A 17,042-nucleotide genomic window follows, 5' to 3' on the forward strand; every position below is an offset into this window, starting at 1 on the left:
CCAATAAAGATAGGTTATATAATTTTGTAAGAAAACAAAGAACTGGCCCTGTCTGGGTAGCTCAGTTGGTTAGAGCATCATTCCCATATGCCAAAGATGCGGGTTCTATCTCAGGTCAGGGCACATACAAGAAACAACCAATGAATGCATACATAAGTGCAACAAACAAACTGTTTCTCTCTCTCTCTCTCTCTCTCTCTCTCTCTCTCTCAAATCAATAAATAAATTTTCTTAAAAGGAAAACGAAGGACCTACTTACATTTATCAGGTAATCATAAAAGCTAGGTTTCATATCGCCTCTATTAGTTATGAGTAGCAGTTATCTACCTATATTATAAAATGATTATTTCAGAGACAATGAAAGGCAAATGCATAAAAATACAAAAGCCAGGTTGGTTTGATTTTAAAATATAAGCATAAACAAATATTTGTGGAGAAAATTAAAATCAACTATTTTGATATTCTCCTTTTTCTGTTTATCACTTGCTTATGGATGTAATTCCACAAACCTCTTTCTTAAACTAAACCCTAGTAGATTTCAATATAAGCAATGGCAAAAACTTCCTCTGTGGTTTTTCTCTTCTGGCTGCTCAGCATCCCTCTCTCTAATCAAATACCTGCCAACTCCCATCAGGTCCCTGGTCTAAGCCCAGGTTATTTCAAACATGAGTTATAGTTACTATTTTCTGCTGGTTTTCTAGCTGCCCATCTCCCTCACTCTAAAAACGGTTCTTATACAGTATTTTATTGCACAGTTCTTCAAAATCTGAGGAACCCAGAATATACTTACATTAATGTTCAGAATATAGCATACTAGATTTGAGGTGATAAATTCAATCCTTTTTATCTTATGTACTTATTTTGATCAATACTTGACATTTTATTTGGCAAGGTCAATGAAATTTATGAGATATTTATTACCTAGAGTTATTTATGTAAAGAATACCCTTCCCCCAGCCACCACAGTGAAACACTGTTCATCAGGATGTGTGTTCACGTGATCATTCTCCCTTTAATACAGCCATTTAAAAAGCTACAAGAAACAATAAGCTCCTCAACAAGGATTTATAAACAATCACTCTTGAATTCCTTACAAAAGGAAACAGACCGCTACGCTGACGCACAAACACTTAAAAAAAAAAAAAAGAATTTAAAAATAGAACAGTACTGCCCTATAGATCAAAAACTAATGAAAAGGGTTTTTCCCCCCTAAATTAAAACACACAAACTGAGCTTATACAGTACACAAACTCAAAAAATATCTGATACAAATTTTTGAGGATTTTCTATATGAAGGCATAAAATATCAGTTAATATTTTAAAGAAAAATATCAACTGGCCTTTTTTTTCAGTATCGTTTTCCACGAAAGGGAAGTTCACCATGCATGGGAAACACCTTTTCCCCACACTTCAATGTGAAAAGCTTTTATTTCCATATAATGTCAGTTCTGAATTATTACCTCTACCTCAAGGTCACCTCATTTGTCTAAAATATAATAACAAAGCAGACATAGCATCACCAAACATTTCTTTACTCATGTTGTTTTAAGTCTCAATATTAATTTGTACTTTACGTCCTGTAACTATAACCAAAGTGAAATTCCTACTCTCCTCTTCTTTATGCATGTTGCTTTGTGCCTTCTTACTGTATAGATAAGGAAGTTCTCTTCATATCCCTGCTGGATTCAGAATGTTCCATCTAAGTAGATAATTTCCCCCCTAGCACTTCGGGTGAATTCCAAAGTTCTGATATATTTAGTGAATTATTATATGTCCAGAAATACTGGCTCTGAGAGACTGGATCTTAGATTCCATATAAGACCCTGTTGCAATCTTTTAAGCAAGTAAGCACTCTCTAACTCACCTACATTTAATTTTTTCTCCCAGAAAGCTTTCCATTACAGAGCAAACATCACCGATAGACTAATGACTGGGTTTTGTTAAAACTAAAATTATGATGACCAGTATGTAACTATATAGTAAAATAATTGCATTAAAATGAAAGTTTACAGTTAGAACTTATTACCTACTTTAATAAGAAAGAAAATTACTCGGACTATATCTTCATAGTAGACCTGTTTTCCAGAAATTAATAAACCATTTGTATTACTAGCAATTCAAACCAAGCAAGTAAGTTTCTTTTTTTTAAAAGAAAAATATTTTTTTATTGACTTCAGAAAGGGAGGGAGAGGGAGAGACAGAAACATCAATGATGAGAGAGAATAATCAATTGCCTGCCTCCTGCATGCCCCAGACTGGGGATTGAGCCCGCAACCTGGGCATGTGCCCTGACCTCCTGGTTCATAGGTCGACGCTCAACCACTGAGCCACGCCGGACAGGCAAGCAAGTACGTTTCTTTATTTTTATTATTCACTACACATAATAAAAATATTATAATTAAAAGAATTCACTTTGTATGAGTCAGTGTAACAAGGTAGAAAGTACATTCTATTACGGGTCAAGAAACCTAAAGTCTAGTCTTCATTCTGTAATTACCTGCTGATATGACTTCTGGCAAATCACATAAGCTTCAGGGGCCATGGGTTTTTGTCTATAAATTGAGGAATTGGTCACCTCATCTAACATTAGTAATCTATAGCTTTATTTAATAAATTATTGCTAAAATACTTGAGAGATCAAGTTAACTGGAGACAAAGTGAAGTCTGAATTAAGTAATATTAAACTAGTTTCTCTTTTGCTTTTTATGACAATGTGTGACCAACCTATAATCTAAAAAATTTCCTGTAAGTAGTTCTTGATAGTTACTAGTTTCTCATTGTATTATAATCAATGTCTTTTATTATAACTCTATACAATATAATTAAATGTGCAAGTTAAATTTTAGCTTTTGTTTCAATGTAAGCCACAACTTGCACTGTATGTTCTCCAATAAATACCTACCAACCAACTAACCAACCCCCACCCTCTCAAAAAAAAGAAAAGAGCAGACCAATAGTTCGTAAAACAAATGGTAATTTGATCTGTTATCATTGCAGTGAGGACTCAGAGTTCATGTGAACTGGAAGAGAAATAACTGTTAAAAATTATTGCTTTCATGTTTTACAAATTTATCGATGGTCTATTAAAAGCACTCTATTGGCAGTAATACAGTCAGTAACAGACCCTACAGAGAGCCCAAACAAACTAATACTACTAATTTGTATGTGCTGTAAACACAACTCAAAAAAACTGCTTGTGGATTCTAGTTATACCAGTAACATAGTAATGACTTAAGTTAAAATAGTGTAAATTAAGCTTCAAAAGAGGAAAAGAAAAATGTTAAAAAACTTAGCCACACACTTTTAAAACCAATACTGGCATTTTATTCTTTAAGAAATTAAGGAAAGGAATTTTTTAAAAACTTAAAAAAGAAAAGAAAAGACAATCTTGTCAATTTAAATTTGAATATACTTTGCAAAGTTCTATAAATCTAGAAATTTAAGTATTTTATATTAATTAAAAAGATGTCCATTTAAAATATCATTCTATTCAAAAACTAAAAATTAATGTAAATGAGAGCAACTATCAAAAGTAGCTAACATAATACCATGCCAAAAGTACTCTGTCCACAAACTTGGCTAGCGTGTACATTAAGAGAAGACTGCCAACTTTATAGAAAAACTGGCAGCTATGCTTGTTCAAATTTAGTTTGTTTTTAAGTGTCCTCAAAAAATAAAAATAAAAAGGTCCATAAAGTGAAAAAAAAAAAGTGCCTTCCTTCAAAATAATTAAAGGCACTGTACTCCAGAAAAAAATACTTGTAGTTTTACAACTACTTATTAATAATTACAAGTTAGATCTGTGAAATACAGCAGTTTAAAGAAAATTTTTAGCATTAACAATTATTTCTGTGATATATATAGCATGTAACTTAAATAAAATTTTAATCATTAACAATTGAGTTTTATAGAAGCAATTATATTACAAATTTTGGGATCAAATGTCTTCCAGTTCAAATACCACTGACATGATAATAAACACTAGTAAGTCTTCTTCAGCATTTGCAACTTATATTTCTCTATTGGAAAAGATAGTAAAACTTCTGTCTTAGGAGTTTTACTATTGATTGGGAGGATTAATTTTACTCTAAACAGTATAAGAACTCAAAGGTTTTTAAAATAAAATGGACAATTTAGAAAGCTTAAGCTAAAAAATTCTGTGAATCTTCTAAGACACTAAAAAATCAGAATGATGTGTCAAGAAGAACAAACTGAACTTTCATAACCTTAAAAATTTCAACCAAATGACTTGTATGCATGCATATAAGCATAACCAATGGACACAGACACTAGGAGGGTGAAGGCATGTGTGTGTGTGTGTGTGTGTGTGTGTGTGTGTGTGTGTGTGTGTGTGGCGGGGGGGGGAAGGCTGGAGGGTGGTCAATAGGGGAAAAAGGAGACATATCTTCTACTATTTGTAATACTTTAAACAATAAAAGAAAAAAAGTAGCAAAGAAATAAGTATTTTGTAACCACAAAATTTGGGTAATTTAATAAAACATTTTTGTAGTGTATTCTAGATCTTAAAGAGAAGTTAATGAAAATCAACTAAATATGTAAGATATATTAATTACTGATAATTGTACCTTCTCTCAAAAAGTTTCATATGTAAAAAAGATGACAGAATAATCTATTTCTTTTTTTAAAAAAATCGTAGGCAACTTATTTAAATTTCCTGTGCCTTTACTTATTTCGGGGTCAGTAAAATGAATACACTAATTATAGAAGTTTCTAAGTGAAAAATCAATAGTAAAACTGGAATCCCAGACTAGTCTTCTTTCCTATATTCATCATATTTCAGCCTCAGGCTTAGTTTAAAAGCCAAACTGCTTTTAAAATTAGCTTATGGAAAACACTATTATTTTGCTATGAAAAAGGCTAGCAAAAGAACTACCAATTAGAGGACAAATAAAAACTAAAAACAAAACACTGGCTTACTCATCCCAGAGACATGTGGAGATAATGAAACAATTTTATATTTATAAAGTGCTTTGATGTCACTGATAAAAATATTCTAACCTAATTCTACATTTTTGCAAGGTGGCCCTGATAATTTCCAGGACATATAAATAGTTCTGACTGGACATTAATGCATCAAATTGATTGAAAATATCAAATACTATTCACCTTTATTACAGTGGATTAATGGATATATTTAAAGGTTAATTTAACTGGTTCCAGAACTGTTTCTAGAGAGAAGTGAGAACCCATTTATAGGACTTTAAAACTGAAAAAAAAAAAAAAAATTCCCCAGAAACACACTTCTCCTAGAGATAAGAATATATTTAAGCAAGAAATATGAAGATTTAGGTTAACGTCCACTTTCAACTATTTAAGAATACTTACATTTGATTTTGTATGTTTTGGTAATAAAAACATTCTCTGAAAATAAGTTTGCATGTACATTTACAAGAGCTTTGACATATAGTATTTCATTTATTCTCTCCAACAATATTTTAAGGTAGCTGTTGTGATGTTGATTTTTGAGATGAAAAACTAAGGTTCTGAGACCTTAAGGAACTATAATAGAATGAAGGTATAAATCCAAATTCAATGCTCTTTCTACTATACCACACTCTACAGTACTTTACAATTATCAAACCTCTGAGTATGTAGGGAAGTTGAAGGTTGAAGAACATTTGATTATCATTTGTTACTTAACTTTATTAGAAGAAATAAAATTACTTAAAAACGAATCATATGTGTTCCTTACCTCTTAAACATTATATTTAATTCAGCCTCTAGCAATCTTTGTAGGTGTTTTGGACATGTTTGTCTTTAAATATTGCCCTACTAAGGTGAAACTGTTTTCTTCAATAATAGCAGTTGTAAAAAGCAAAACAAACAAAGAAACTGAAAACTTAAATGATTTCCAGGATTGCTAAATTTAGTTCATTTTTAGGAATGGAAATTAAGAAAAAGCAATGTTGTATATATTTGTACTGCTAGCACAATTTTGGTGATGGATGTATATTAATATTTTAACTGATTTTATAATAGAAAGAAAAAAAGGCAGAGGTGTAAAAAAGTTTCAAGAAAGACCCTAATGATAATGATTTATCACTACTTTTAGTTTTGTTGCTGCCACTTTCTAACTGGATAAATTTAGCTAAGTGACATTTAGTTTCTCATTTATAACTCTAGTTGTAAAGTTAAAATAATATATGTAAATGTGATAGGAAAAAGTATAAAATTTCAAAGAAATATAAACAGCAGTATTTTCAATTAAAAAAAAAAAAAAGAACTCTGATAATGCGGAGGTCTTGTGTTAGTTTGCTTTCTATTTTAGGCACAATGACCAGTGCAGCAAAGAAAATCAGCCTGAAGCAGGAAAATAAAAGTCATAGGCAACTTCTTATTTCTTACCTGCGTACATATGGTATGTGAGCCTCTCTATAAGTTTAATAACAGTTCCTGCTTTGATAATTGGAATTCCAGCCTTGGGCTGCATGTTTTCTTCAAATATTATATTCTCTTCAGAGTCAGGTTCTGCAAATCTATAAACATCAGCACTAGGGAGCCTCATCTGCTCCTCCTTCTCTTCCTGTAGCATTGTCACATCAAGCATCCTTTCCAGTGTACTCCGGTACTGTAAAGATATCAATGCTGCCATCCAATTGTTTTTCTCTTCAGCTGACTTGGCAGAAAATATAACACTATTTTCATCTTTTAAAATTATTTCAAAAGCATGCTTGTACTCACTGGTGTCATCTTTGTCATTAATTTGTACCTTTCTCATAAAAAACTTTTCTTTAAGACGATATTCTGCATTGCTAGCACCAGGAAGTCTTGGCTGCCCATGATTTGATTTACAGCAAATCATTAAGCCATCAAAAAGAAATATGTGTCTCTCATGTTTGGCTCCTACACGTGTAAGAGTTCCTTCCATTATAAACTCATTGCAACACTGTCCAATGTCTTTTCCCTCCCAACCATCAATATTCTTCTGAATCTCATTCATCTTCTTGATTGCTAGTTGTTTCCCCTTCATTTGCTGACTATAAAACCGACATGCAGATTCACTGGGATAAAGGAAAAAACATCATTAGTACACAGATGACAGCGAATCTAAAATTCATGTAAATAAAGGGCAATGTAAAAGTGTATTTTAAAAAGTTCCGTTGGGAAGGTTCTCACTAATTCTAGAAAGATGCTAGTGTTACAAAATTGCACAATTTTGGAAACTGAAGCAACACAGTAGGACATTTCTTTTAGTGCTCTAAAAAGAAAAATGACTATTGACAAAATTCTGCCTTATAAATTCAGCTACAGAATAATTATTTTTTACCTTGGCTACAGATATTTAGAATAACAAATATTATAAAATAGCCCAATATAGTGAAAAATAGTAACTTAAGAGGTTTAAAAAATTATTTAGAAATGCTCAAGAAGACCCAAAGTTAAAAAAACATGCACATATTATCATTAGGAAACTGGAAGCAATATTACCAGAATTAATGCCTCAAATTATATACTCCCTAAAATAAGGGATACTTTGACAGAACAATGATGTTGATATAAAGCTATCCAATACATTTTGCTCTATCTCTCCTTTAGCTTACCAGTTGACTCTCAGGAGGTCTTGTCTGGGAGTATGCAAGGAAAATGCACAATATGAAAGGTTTTTCAAACAATAACAAATTCTCTTGGCTTTGATGTCACTTCCTCTGAAAGAGCAAGCTTGTCACTAAAACTATTTTTTCATTGTTTACTTGAGAAGGGAACTGGGATCTCTGAATTTATACCATAATATTCAAGGTGAAAAAAAAGGATTATAAAAAAGCAAAAATATTCACCTCAGTCTTCGTTTTGCAAGACTTTTAGAACATATTTTTTCCATCCCACTCTGAACATTAAGTAAAGCTGTTATTGCTTGTTTCAAACATTCCTTGTCTTCTTGATCTTCACTCTTTTCTTCTAATTGCTGTAGAGTGAAAATGACAAATCTAAACTAGTAGAACAGTTTTGGACCAATAAATAAATAAGCCCATTTCATTTAAGGATAAAGCTAACACTGATTCTTCCTACCACAATAAAACTTTTAAACATGTCAAAATATATTAAGAGTCTTTTTCTTCTTTATATATTACTATCCATATCAACATGCAAATTTTCCACATTAAAAAAAAAAAGAGGAGAAAAGAATTCACACCCTTGTGACAGGCAGTAATATGCAGTTTCTCAGACACATATTACTGAAAAGAAATGAGTGATATACATTTTTTTTTTTAACTTCATAGGACTTTGAACAGCAGGAGGCACATAGGTGAGCTTTTTTTTTTTTTTTTTTGGCAGTGTGGAATTTAGCCTTAGGTTTCTGATTCCAATATTAATGTTGTAGGTAATGGGATGATAAAAAAGATAAATGTACAGAAAAAGATGCAATATAATGGAAAGAAACTTGATACACAATTAAGGATCAAATTTTAACTCTACTTCTGTGTGACCTTGGGGCAAATTAATTGATTTCTTAGCTTCACATTTCTCATCTGTCATATAAGTTTTTTAGTATTTTAATAAAAAACCTGCCCTGCCTACTTTATAGGTTTGTTATTAAAAAATCAAAGCACTCTGAGATAATCCAAGATGGTGGTGGTGTAGATGGATGTTACAATCACCTCCTCCCAGGACCAAATTGGAATTACTACTAAAATATACAACAATCAACTTGAACAACCAACTGAAGACTAACTGAAGAGAAGACTTATAACCAAGAATTTACAAAAGCCATTCAGATTGGTAGGAAGGGCAGAGACTGAAGAGGGATATCTCAGCTGCAGAGGTTCCTCCTGAGGAGCTGGGGTCTCAACCCCAAGCTTGGTTCCCCATCCCAGAGCATCAGAGCCAGGAAGAGGCACGCACATAACACCTGGCCATGAAAATCAGTGGGAATTCTGTCGGCCAGGGAGAAACAGGAGTCATAGAGACACAGGTACCCTTGTAAAGGTCCAACACACAAAATATCATTTGCAGCCACTCACCCTAGGCTCTGGCTGAGAGAGTGGGAGCAGACTGGAGTCCCATGAGAAGAGACTGGGATTTGTGGCTCTGGGGAGACAGCTATAGAGACAGCTGCCAGGACCCCTGTGCTTAGTCCCTCTCCAACACTGGCAGATGCCATCTTTCTTGGGTGGTACTCCCCTCCATATGATATCAGCCTGGGGGAATGCAATAGTCCCACCCTTTGGATTCCCTGTTGCCCCATCCTGCAGAGCTCATGCCCTCCTGAGGAGTCAGCTACCTGGGTTAGGGTGTAGAGGTATGGACAGACTCAGGAGATGTCAATGACTGAGTGGTGTAGCTTTGGGGCAAGGGCCATTCCCCCCACTTACCCATGAACCTGACTGGTACTTCCCCCTCATGGGAGATCCTCTAGCCCCACTCAACTGGCTCCCAGCAGCACCACCCTGCTGCACTGGGCCTGCCAGCAGAATCTTGGACAGACTGAGTTGTGTGGTTCTGGAATGGGGGCCATTTTACCCTTGCACATGAGATCAGTGCAGAGTATGACCAAATTGTGGTCTAATTTGGCTTGACAAATTCTGTGGGCCTCTCCCTGACGACTCCCGAGACCCTGGCCCAACACAAAGGTCTGCGGGCAACCAGCAGGTGGCAGCTAAATTTGGTATATCCTGGGACATTTGCTGAATGGCCTCACACCCAACACTGGCACGGAGTTTGAACCCGTATCATTCTGGTGAACACCATTCTCCCCTACCTGGATTCTCACTGAGAATCTACCTCATGCAACTCAAGTACCGCCAGAGGCTCTTTCAGTGACTGAGACAAATAGGCAGCCAGCAGATGGACGTGGGTCTCACGGGACCTCGGGACTTTTGCTGACCTGCCCTAGCCCTGGTGCTGATAAAAGCTGGCCTTGGTGCATAGCTTGGTCCTTTCCATGCACACATAGGCCCAGCCAAGGCAGCCACAAATTGTGAATCACTTTGTAGCTCCAAACAGGCTGCCAAGGGCCAGTCATAGGCAGCATCTGACATTGGCCAGCACCAGTCATTCCCAAGAAGCCCCAAAACCAACACACCCAGTGGCCAGCTTCAGACAACATCAGAACAGGATCCAATTAGCTTCATAAACAGCATATCCAAAGGGAGTTCTTGGCAGGCACCAGACCCTACTGAGGCAAATTCTGCTTTGTGTGGTCAGCACCTGCACAGCAGCTCATACACTGTGATACAGGCCGATCCTCATTGCCAGCCAGCCAGGCACAAACTGGTCAATAGAAATCAAAGCTCAATTACAACAGGGCCACATAACCCACACAAGGGACATTCCTAGGGCACCCAGCTCAGGTGATCAAAGATTGCCACACTGGGTCCCACAGTGAAAGCAGTCCTAAGAGGAAAATTCATAGCATTACAGGCCTACCTCAAGAAATAAGAAAAATCTCAAATAAACACTCTAACTTTACACTTAAAGGAACTAGAAAAAGGACAATAAACAAAGCCCAAAGTGAGTAGAAAAAAGGAAATAATAAAAATCAGAGCAGAAATAAATGAAATAGTCTAAAAAACAATACAAAAGATCAATGAAACCAAGAGTTGGTTGTTTGAAGAGATGGACAGGATTGACAAGCTTTTATCTAGTCTCATCAAGAATAAGAGAGAGAGGACCCCAAATAAATAAAATCAGAAATGAAAGTAACTGACTCCACAGAAATACAAAGGATTGTAAGAAAATATTACAAACAATCATATGCCAACAAATTGGACAATCTGGATGAAATGGTTAAATTCTTAGAAACATACAATCTTCCAAAACTAAATCAGAAAGAATCAGAGAATCTGGATAGATTACAACTAATGAAATTGAAGCAGTAATTTAAAAAACCCCAACAAACAAAAATCATGGACTGGATGGCTTCACGATGAAATTTATCAAATATTCAAAGAAGAACAAACACCTATCCTTTTCAAACTATTACAAAAAATTAGAGAGGAAGGAAGACTTCCAAGGTCATTTTTCAAGGCCAGTTTTACCCTAATTCCAAAACCAGATAAAGACACTAAAAGAAAGAAAATTATAGGCCAATATCCCTGATGAACATAGATGCTAAAATCCTCAACAAATTAACAAACAGGATCCAGCAATACATTAAAAAGATCATATACCATGATCAAGTGGGATTCATTCCAGGGATGCAAGGTTGGTACAATATCTATAAATCAATAAACGTGATAAACCACATAAACAAACTGAAGGATAAAACCACATGATCATATCAATAGATGTAGAAAAAGCATTGATAAAATACAGCACCCATTTGTGATAAAAACTCCCAGCAAAGTAGGGATAGAGGGGAACATACCTCAATGTGATAAAGGCCATGCATGACAAACCCACAGCCAACATCATACTCAATGGGAAAAAACTAAAAATGTTTCCCTTAAGATCAAGAACAAGACAGGTATGTCCCCTTTCACTACTCTTGTTCTACACAGCAAAAGAAGTCTTAGCCACAGTAATAAGACTACAAGTAAAAATAGAAGGCATGTAAATTGGAAAAAAAGGAAGTAAAAGTGAACAGAGGTTGTGTTAGCTGCTGCACAACACAGAAGAGACAAATTTGCAATGTAGTTCAGGAAAACCAACAATAAACACACACACACACACACACACACACACACACACACACACACACCCCAACCCAGTATAAAACCCCCAAACCCAAACCCCCAAAAAACCAACAATCCTCAACACAACAAAATCCAGAGTTAACTAGCACACATACAAAAAAAAAGGGGGGTGGGGAAAAAAAGTCAATTTATAGAAATTGACTCCAAATGGGCCCAGATGTTGGTTGGATTTAGGAAAGACTTCAAAGTGGCTTTTATGATCATGTTCAAAGAATTAAAGGAAAACATGGTCTTATTAAGTGGATAGAGAGGGAATATCTGGAAACTATCAAACAAAATCCAAATGGAAATTCTAGAGTAAGTATAATAACTAACAATTCTATTGACAGATCAATACAAATTACCAAATTGAAGAAAATGAGAAAAAGGGATTTAAGAAAAATGAAGTTTCAGAGACTTGTGGAACAACATAAAGTAGTAGAACCAATATACATAACTGGAGTTCTAGAAGGAGAGGAAATGAGAGAAAAATAGCCAAAATGCAAGAATAATGTAAAAGCAAGTTAAAACCTGAAGTGTAGCAAGGAGTCTGAAACTTTAAGCAGGAAATCAACACTTAAAAATGTAAGGATCTCTCATTATGAAAATAAAATACCTTTTAAAATAATTTTTTTCTTACCTGAGAGAAAATTACCAAAACTATAAATGCCCCTCACAGCAATTTAGTTTATTTAAAATTGGAATAGGACAATAATCAGCTATTGACTTATAATAGCTCCTAAATTACACTACTCTATGTTTAACTTTAGATATTCAACATCTGTGGTCAAATACAATACCATTTAGCTCACAGCTTTGAGCTCATCATTTCAGGATAATTTCTAAATTTAGAAAGCTAGTTCAAGGGAATAAAATCAAGACAGACCTCTACTGGGGTTATTCTTATGAGACTCAGAGAGAGAGAAGTTATGTTTTCTAAATTTCTTATTGCTGGTATTAACACATTAGCTCATGGACAGTGTAAAAAGTGGTCTTGAGCATATAGCACTTAAACCAGATGCATGCACAGCATAAAAAAGTAGAGAAAAAATGGTCTAGAGTAGAAGATGTTTGATATTGTCCAATTTCCAAACTGGAAAAGCAGCAAACCAAAGCCATTAACACATGCACACAAGGTATTTGTAAAAGGGGACTGCAGAGCATATTTCTTCACAAAGAGTTTTTGGCACACCATGTGAAGGCCATTAGTGGGTGTTTAAAGTGAATGAGGTAGCACGATTCATATTTGCCTTTTCCAATTTGTTTTACATAGTATTAAAAAAAGAGAGACTACTTTGGGAGGGAAAATGTTTAATATTTCTCAGTTCTTGATCCTAACTTTTCCACCCACAGCACCTCATAGTTCTCAGTTTTTATCTGTAATCCTTTTCCATGATTCCCATACTTAAGCATTTGGGGCTACACTTTTTGTGATGTTAAGGGGGAAAGTGAAGGACTATTCTTCAAGTCTAGTTCACAAAAATCTAGCAGTAATATGCTTAAACCAGTAGAAATATTTTAAATTGCTGAATGATGCAATTATTAAAAAAAAAACTGTTACCAAAAAATTTTAATTGCCCATACTTGGGGGGAGTAAATCATTAATTTCTCTTATTAAGATGATTAGGTTTTACAGCTTTCTGAAACTTCATCAAGGCCTTTTGTTCTTATTTATAAATTAATAACTGCTTTGAGGTTTCATATAAATTTTAATCCTTCAGAATTTAATTACAATTTTAGGTAAAAATTCCATTATCAGTGATACCATTATGAAGAAGGATTCTATACAGCCAACTTGTTTGTAAATGTCCCATTTTGACAATGGTTTCCTATTAAGAATTGTTGGTAAAGAATGATTTTATGCACAAAGTGCTTCCTCTTGATTAATCTCTTAAAACAATTATCCTATATTACCAAAGACTTTAAATGGTATTTTGTTTGAAGTCTAGAATACAGAGCTAAGAGCTCTGGAATTCTGCTTTAGCTCTCTTAGTCCTTTCCCAATTCAAACATTCATACTTGAGAAATATAACTTCAGTTCAAGAGACCAGCGGAAAGATAGCGAAATGTAGGGATGAGAGGTCTTCCAATTTACCAAATCCAGAGGCTTCTATTCATCACTGATTCTTTATAGAGAGCCCATTTCTTCATGTACTCCCACAAACTATAAACATGATTTCTAGTAATACATTCTCCATAACAAAATCATATTAAGTAAAACTTTTCTTTAATAAACGATTCTCTTAAAAGCTAAAGAAATAATAATAGTATTAAGGCATGTCTTATTTTATTGTCTTAATGGGGCTAGTTCAATAACATTATCTCACATATTTAAAATTTTTGAAAAAAAAGGTTACATTTTAAGGGCATATCCATAATCTATTTTTATTTATTTACATTTTAATCCTCACTCAAGTAACTTTTTTCATTGTTTTTTTAGAGAGAGTGGAAGGGAGCCTTGGAGGGGTTGGGGGTGAGAGAGACAGACAGAGAGAGACATATCAATTGGTTACCTCTGCATGCGACTCGACCAGGCTGGAGATCCAACCTGCAACCCCAGGTACATGACCTTGACTGGGAATTGAACCTAAGACCCTTTGGTGTAAGGGCCAACACTCTAACCACTGATCAACACAAGCCAGGGCTATTCATAATCTAATAAAAGGATAGTATGCAAATTAACCATCACTCCGCTACATAAGCCACACCCACCAGCCAAGCCACGCCCACCAGCCAATCAGGGCGAGTATGCAAATTAACCCCAGCTAAGATGGCTACCATTGGGTTTCCCCGGCAACAGAAGAAGCTAAGCTTTCCACACACTCTAGCGGGCCCAGGCCTCCACTCAAGGATACAAAGTTTCAGTTATAGAAGGTAAACAACTCCAAGCGGCAGCCACGGATCCAGCAGGAGGCTTGCCTCCGCTCCAGGCTACAAAGTTTCAATTGTAGAAGGTAAATAAATTCCAGATACCAGGGCCTCTGCTTGGGTCACCAGCAGCTTGGCTGGCCTGCAAACCACCACAGGCCCCTTGCTCAGGCCTCTCCACGCCCCAAGGGAACCCCGCCCTGATCCAGGACACCCTTCAGGGCAAACCAGCTGGTCCCCACCCACGCACCAGGCCTCTATCCTCCTATCTAATAAAAGAGTAATATGCAGATTGACCATCAATCCAACACACAATATGGCTGCCCCCATGTGGTCAAAGATCCTGCCCCCATGTGGACACAAGATGGCCACCACAAGATGGCCAGCAGGGGAGGGCAGTTGGGAGGCACCAGGCCTGTAAGGGAGGGCAGTTGGAGGCAATCAACCCTGCAGGGGATGGCAGTTAGGGGTGACCAGGCCGGCAGAGGAGGGAAGTTGGGGGCAAACAGGCTGGCAGGGGAGCAATTAGACATCAATCAAGCTGGCATGGGAGTGGTTAGGGGGTGATCAGGCTGGCAGACAGAAGCGATTTAGGGGCAATCAGGAAGGCAGGCAGGCGAGCAATTGGGAGCCAGCAGTCCTGGATTGTGAGAGGGACATCTCTTGAGGGGTCCCAGATTGGAGAGGGTGTAGGCTGGGCTGAGGGACCCCCCCCTCCGTGCACGAATTTCGTGCACCGGGCCTCTAGTCTATACTAATAAAAGGGTAATATGCTAATTAGACCGGGTCGACCAGACATCTTCCGGTTGTCTGGTCCTCCTTCTGGACAAAGCCATGGTGTCAGGGGCTGAGGCAGAGGTGGTTAGGGGTGATCAGGCCAGCAGGGGAGCAGTTAGGGGCGATCAGGGTGGCAGGGGAGGACAGTTAGGGCTGATCAGGCTGGCAGGGGAGGGAGGTTAGGGGCAATCAGGCCGGCAGGGGAGGACGGTTAGGGGCGATCAGGCAGGCAGGCAGAAGGGTTAGGGCCGATCAGGCAGGCAGGCAGGCAGGCAGAGGCGGTTAGGGGTGATCAGGCAGGCAGGAAAGTGAGCAGTTAGGAGCCAGCAGTACCAGATTGAGGGCCTAAACCGGCAGTCGGACATCCCCTGAGGGGTCCTGGATTGGAGAGGGTGCAGGCCGGGCTAAGGGACCCCTCCCTCCCCTGTGCACGAATTTTGTGCACCGGGCCTCTAGTTAGATACATAAAATATTTAAAAGGTAATACCTTCAAGCTACACTACTGAATTATAATTTATATAGAGTAAGGTTCCCCCTTTTCCTAGTTAATGTCAGTGTATAACAGGAAAAAAAAAGGTGGGGGACAGAATCCTTTCCTTTTGGTCAATGCTTCTGAAATAGAGTATTTTGAATTGTGATAACATGGTGAATTTTTACTGGGGTTATACATAGTTCACTGTTTCTAAAGTAAAGATAAACAGTTTTATAGAGATAGTTGCAAACTTGAGCTAAAAAAATTAGGTAATAAATCTTCCCCATTTGGCCTTATCCTCATACTAACTAAGTATCTAAATCTGCTGAGATCCCAAAATGGGTACTTGGATGCATAAATAAATCCAATGTTGTTTCCAAATAACCAACAATGTAAACAAAACATAAGGACACACGATAAAAAATATCTGATCGTTGCTTTAAAATTTACTATTAAAACTGAAGAAAATATGCCACATTTTTGCAGATGCATTTGTATTTGCTTCTTAACTAGAAAAAGAAAATAGATACAGACTAATGTCCATGGGTGCTCACATAATTCATACAAAAGTTGGTAAAAAATTGTATCACAATTGAATACTTTTCTTACCTTTAAAAGTTCAAAGTAATGTAGACAGTGGTAAACAGGGGCTAGAAGCAGTCTGGGTAGAACATACTGAACCGCTTCTTTAAAACCTTCGCCTATTGACTAGAAAACAAAGTGATTTAATTTTTTTAAGTTTATTTTTCAGATATCATATATCTTGATTTAAAAATAACTATACCTGTAAATAAAGTGCCGCTCCAGGCTTTGATAACTGACTAAGGAAACGATCATGAAAACCAGGTCGTAAAATATCTCGAGCATATGATTCATATGGATCAAATGCCAGTTCCTTGGAAAATAAAGAAGGTAAAACATAAATTATCTTTCTCCAAAGTAGAATATAAAAAAACCCACCCACAATCCATAAACAGAAAAATTAAATTATGGGCACATCTCTACCAGCACGATTACATATTTCCTTTAAAGCCTCTAAACAAGATTACATGGCTATAAATTATAATTTTAACAAAATAAATCTAATATTCTCAAGTAAGACAGTAAATCAATTTACTCTGATAAGTAATGAGATCCTTATATGTTATGACACCTCATCAACAGATTCTAGTAGAGTATTTTCAACAAACATGGTCATAAGAATTGAGAGACTTTGGGTTCTAAAAAACAAGCTTAGCCTAAACACCAAAGAATATAGATATCTACAACTACATAAACATTTAGATACTGGT

At 36.3% G+C, this 17,042-nt stretch overlaps 1 protein-coding gene across 4 annotated transcripts in view; it reads right to left on the minus strand.

The window, feature by feature from the left end:
* SOS1 (SOS Ras/Rac guanine nucleotide exchange factor 1) overlaps positions 1-17,042 on the minus strand; it is a 111,610-nt gene that overhangs the window by 37,573 nt on the left and 56,995 nt on the right. For all 4 annotated transcript variants that reach the window (XM_079792256.1, XM_079792254.1, XM_079792253.1 and 1 more), the window contains 4 exons: positions 16,535-16,645; positions 16,360-16,458; positions 7,797-7,924; positions 6,367-7,022 (listed from right to left, as the gene is read on the minus strand). In XM_079792256.1, the coding sequence (XP_079648382.1) occupies positions 6,367-7,022; positions 7,797-7,924; positions 16,360-16,458; positions 16,535-16,645 (994 nt within the window). The remainder of the gene's footprint in view (positions 1-6,366; positions 7,023-7,796; positions 7,925-16,359; positions 16,459-16,534; positions 16,646-17,042) is intronic.

Source organism: Cnephaeus nilssonii (assembly GCF_951640355.1).
Source record: "Cnephaeus nilssonii genome assembly, chromosome: 15".
NCBI classification, from domain to species: Eukaryota; Metazoa; Chordata; class Mammalia; order Chiroptera; family Vespertilionidae; genus Cnephaeus; species Cnephaeus nilssonii.